The following is a 5101-nucleotide window of genomic DNA, read 5'->3' on the forward strand; positions in this document are numbered from 1 at the left end:
AGCAGTAAATAGTTGGCATTGCTATTCATTTCAAATAAAGTCGTGGCATTTCATGACTAAGGTCTAGATCGTGTTTAAAGCCTAGACGACGTTACCGGATATACCGCCCTCCACTGCACACCATGAGGGTATTACATGGCTACACGTCCAGGTGAACATGATTTCATTCACGGTGGTTACGGACATGACTTCGTTCACATGGTTTCGTTAACGGTGGTAACGCTCATGGTTATGCTCATGGTGATTACATGGTTTCGTTCACGGTGGTTACATGGTTCCGTTCATGACGATTACATGGTTTCGATCACGGTGGTCACATGGTTGCGTTCATGGTGGTTACATGGTTCCGTTGTTCACAGGCGGAGGAACCGCTCATCGCGCCGAAAGAGCAGCGGGTAAGTGAACGATGCGACCTTCGGACGCCGTGGAGCCCGCTCCCACCCACGGGCGCCCCACGTGACCGCCCAGACGGCTCCAGTATGCATGGCGACTGACTCCGTGTCCTTCATTGTGTTGTCTCTTCAATCACGCACACCCTGCAAATGTGGCGGCTCGCCAGAAAGATGAGCTACTCTCAGCTTTCGCCTGGAGTCAGGGAGGAATGACTCACGAAAAGCATCTAAATTTTAGACCGGGAGCTGCAGCCACGGCGGCGTGTTTGCAGGGTGTGCTTGCACTTTCTCCCTGGGACTTGGACCCGCACCAACTTCTTCGGTTTCACCTGTCTGACGCGCAAGTTGAGTCCTTCGATTGCTTATGTATGTGCATACACCACTCCTTCTTGCCGGACGCTGTTACTGACGAGTAGAGTAGCGACGTAGCGCATCTGGTCGGACATGACCTAATCGGCTCTCTATCAATCTTCTGTTTCTGACTTACTATGACAATACTTGGACACCCTGAATAAAATTGGATAGCATCGATGTTTTTCGTAAAACTCTGATTTGACTAGATGGCGTGACGCTGATTGGAAATACCAATCTGCAATACATCTTGAGAGAAATGAACGCCTCGTGTTAGTTCATTTCCATCGTACACACTTATTTCAACAAGTCATCCTCGTAGCCAACTTTACATTGGCACGCCAGATTAGCAGACGGTGAAAAGGCTCTCTTCCGCATTTTGCTCGTGCACATCCGAACCACTGGTTTCTTTGAATGTTTCTATGCCTTGTCAGCTTTGCACATACTCTTCCGTATGCCCTGTCTAATCTTTTTGTACCGTCTTCTCTGTTCTGTCAGATATTCAAGTCGAAATCAATGGTGATCTCACGACGACCAAATACCTGACCACCACCCGACCCCTTCCCACCGGCGTCCTCTTGTCCACGGCGCCTACTTTTGTCTCGGACGGCACCACATCCGAGTACACCACACTGGTCATCGGCACCGTCGCCAACGGCTTCTACTCGCGCATCGTGAGCACGGCCGAGCGCGTCTTCTACGCCATCCCGCGTTCAGGCGACCGGCCGCAACCGACCGGCGTGGTCTCGGAGGCGGTGAGCACGGAGGTGCAGGGTGGCGCCACCACCGTGCACCGCACGCGCTACATCCGCACCTCGCTGGGCGCCAGCTACGGCCAGGTGATCGAGCGGAGCAGCTCGGTGGTGCCGGAGCTGCAGAGCAGCCAGGCGGAGCCGGAGGAGCTGCTGCCGACGGTCACCGTCGGCGAGCCGCCCCAGTACGCCAGCTTCGCGCCGCACTTCACCGCCGAGCCGGTGGAGCTGAACGAGATCCCGCAGGCGCGTCGCGTCGTGGAGGGCGAGGAGATCATCATCGTGGATGACGTCGCACACCCAGACACCAGCCGCAAGATCCTGCCGACCTACACGGCCGATGGAAACCTGCTGGTGCTCAACACACCGCTCGTTGTAGTGCCGAACAGGGCGTCTTTCGAGAAGACGCAGGAGCTCCTCAACGAGAAGGTGAACAAGATGGTGAAGGATCTGGGTCTTGAGGAGCAGAGCACTCGAGTGTCAAGGGACTTCAACGACCTGGAGACCATCGAGATCCTGGAGGATTTGGCCCTCAGTGGTAGCGAGCTGACTACGGTGACGTATGTGGGTTTCTCCGACTTCGTCACCACCATTGGGAGCACCGTCGTGGTCTTCATGCCACAATCGGCGGGCGCAGCGAAGATCCGAGAGAAGATGAGCAAGACGGCTGGGCCCAACTTTGTGGGTCCAACGAGAGCTGGCAAGGACATCTTGCTTAGCCGTGCGCCGGTCTTCATTCCGAACCGCGGCGATGTCATCACAACGACTCGGACATTCGTCTCACACGATAAGATGGGCACGAAAACCGTTGAGGGTCACGACATCGAGGTAAAGAAAAACATGGCGACGTTAGTTGCCGGTAGGCCCGTGGAGACGGTGGTAATGAACAAAGATGAAGGAACCGTCACGCGGTTGGGAGCCGATTCCGTCGTTTCCGACAACGCCAACACAAACGTTCTCTCCACAGCCAGCACCAGGGTATACAACACTGTTGACCTTTACCCTACCGGCCTGGTGACCTCGATCGGAGGTACAGTGGCGCGTGATAAGGTCACCACCGTATTCACCACCCTCGTGTATGGCACCTTCATCAAGGGCCGCTACGCAAAGGTTGTAAAGAGCACGTCCAGCATCTACTATCTCGTGTCGAAGACGGACAGTTTCCAGCCTACCCCCGTTGTACAGGCCGCTCCGTCTACCCTTCCTATAATCAACAACAGTCTGGGAAGAGCTGTCGGCAGCAGCGCAGCGGCTCAGGTGATCGTCGCTAGCGCGGACGAGGCCAAGGCAGCGCTGAAGAACTCGCAGCTGGAGGGCAGCATCGACACGTCGTCGGCGCCGGCCCTGTTCTCCTCGCAGGCCGACAGCGAGGAGGAGAAGTCCGTGCTCAAGACATACTACACCACCTTCACTTATTTCACCACCCTTTCCAGCGGTGGGTCCACTGAGGTAAAGACCAGCCTGAGCACGGTGACCAGCGTGGCCACGGAAGGCCTGCAACCGGCACCGCTGACCTACTTTCCACCTTCACGTACTTCACAACGTCCCAGTTGGATGGCCGGGAAACCGTGTCCACTCGTTACGTTACAGAGTCGCAGGTGGTGACGCCCACCAAGGCGTCGTTTGTCAGCAACACCGAGTCGCTCAAGCACGTGACCAAGACGTTTTTCACCACGTACACGTATTTCACCACCTCCTACGCCGGGGAGAGCAGCATTGTGCAGAGCCGCCTGGTCGTTAGCAGCAACGTGGTGACGTCCAGCGTGCCTGTGTCCAGTTCGGTGGCTGCTCCCAGTGCCAAAGTGACCAAGGCGGGGGCATCGGCAGCACAGTACAGCACCGGTCTACTGTCTTCCCGCGTCTCCTCAGAGGTGAACAACGGCACCACCACCCTCTCCTCTACCGGCTACTTCGGCACCTCTGTAAACGGCTTGTATGCGCAGATCATCCAAAGCACGACGCAAGTCGTTGAATCTCCGAAATTATCTAGCTCGGTGCAGCCTATTGCTGCAACGCAAGCCAAGAAGGGACCGGTGTCGAGCTCTTTGGTGGTGAACAGCGGAGTTAGCGCAACACCGGCCTTTAATCGTCCTAGTTCTGCCACCAAGCCACTGCTGAGCTCTAGTTCTATCATCTTAACGTCCCCCAAGAACATTTTGTCCTCCCTCAGCGCCCAAATTTCATCCAGTGCGGCTTCTTCGTCCAGCCGCATTCAGTCGACCAACCGAAGCTTCCTACCCTTCCGCACGTCCAAGAACCGCAAGGCCGGAGGGCTGCTCGCTCTCCTCGCCAAAAGTGGTGGATTCTCGGTTCGGGAGTCCAAAACATCAGCGTCGACCAAATCAGGACCTACCAGCACGAGGGAGTCCCGTCCGCCATTAGAAATTCAGCAGACCTCGGCGTCAGGCTCGGAGTCCACACCAACGTCAACGCCTTCTCCAGCGGACATTGCATCCACTTCTGCCCAGAGACGTCTTGTTATCAAGACGCGTCGACCTTTCCCCGGCCTGAGGAGGCCTGGCCGACCGGGACTGAGAGGCTTGTTCAGAGACAGGAATGTTGCTGATGAAGTAACATCCGAGGAGCAGACTTCTGCCAAACCAGACATCGAGACTACGACAACTGATGATGTTGAAGATGAGCAGCCCATTGATCCTACAGAGGAGTCAGTGATCGAGAGGTTGTTGGAGACCACCACCAAGGCCGAAGTTGTAACAACGGAGCGACCACGAGTCCTGGCCTTCGGCAGAAAGTCGGCCTAAGAGCGGAACGCGAAACGCTCTTCCTCTTCGTCGCAAACCAAAAACCGGACCGAGGCTGTGGTCTTGCTAGCCGTTTTTTCATCAGTGACCGCCGGCAACATCGAACCGGAGGCTGAGACGACCACAGCTGCCACAACCACCACCACCACCACCACGACTACCGAAGCATCCACTGAACCCCCAACTGAGCCTCCAACCGAACCTCCGACCGAACGCACCGCCGAGCCTTCTCGTGAGCCCACCATTTCCGCTCGCCCGCGGAGGCGTGGCCGCGGGCGGGCTCGTGGCGCCTCTCAAGGTGCGCGACGTCTCGTGAGCAGGAGAAGAAGACCGGGACTCACGAGAGGAGACGAAGACGGCCGTGAATGAGAAAGTGATCTAGACGCTGCAGGATCGAAGTTACACGAAACATACGCCATTGTAGAGCCGCTGCCGGAGCACACCAATTTTTTGAACAGAAACCATTTTTTAGATGAAGCTGGTTCCGAAGTTGATGTGGTCGTCGTCCACGGCGTCGACCCCCTTCAGGCTGCCGTGGAAGTGGCACAGGCCGGGGACGCCCCCGTTCTGTCGCGCACCAAGCGTCGTCCGGCTTCGGAACCAGGACCAGGTCCCGCTGCCTATCAGCGGGAAGCTATCTCTCACCGAGCAGCACTGGATAGCATCGAGTCGACTGCTGGTGGACATGACGTTTAAGGCTGATCCCAGGAGGTCGTCCGGGGCCGGCGTTCAAGGTGCGCGACGTCGCTCCAAGTCTAGAAACAGTCGGCAGTCCGAGACGCCCAGGGGCTCGTGCCGTCAGCCCCACACCCACCGAAGAAGGTACCAAGCCAGAAGTTCACGC

General features: G+C 56.8%; 1 protein-coding gene across 1 annotated transcript; it reads left to right on the forward strand.

Annotated features, from left to right (window-relative positions):
- Nucleotides 1–359: 359 nt before the first annotated feature.
- On the forward strand, nucleotides 360–3127 carry LOC119102352 (uncharacterized; the record flags this gene model as incomplete). The annotated part of the gene is given in 2 exon segments (XM_037225722.1): nucleotides 360–395; nucleotides 1242–3127. Coding segments are annotated over 2 exon segments (1895 nt in total), but the record flags the coding sequence as incomplete, so codon positions are not given.
- Between the last annotated feature and the right edge of the window lie 1974 nt (nucleotides 3128–5101).

The sequence above is a fragment of the Pollicipes pollicipes genome, unplaced genomic scaffold (assembly GCF_011947565.3).
Source record: "Pollicipes pollicipes isolate AB1234 unplaced genomic scaffold, Ppol_2.1 Scaffold_5724;HRSCAF=6776_pilon_pilon_pilon, whole genome shotgun sequence".
In the NCBI taxonomy this organism is placed as follows: Eukaryota; Metazoa; Arthropoda; class Thecostraca; order Pollicipedomorpha; family Pollicipedidae; genus Pollicipes; species Pollicipes pollicipes.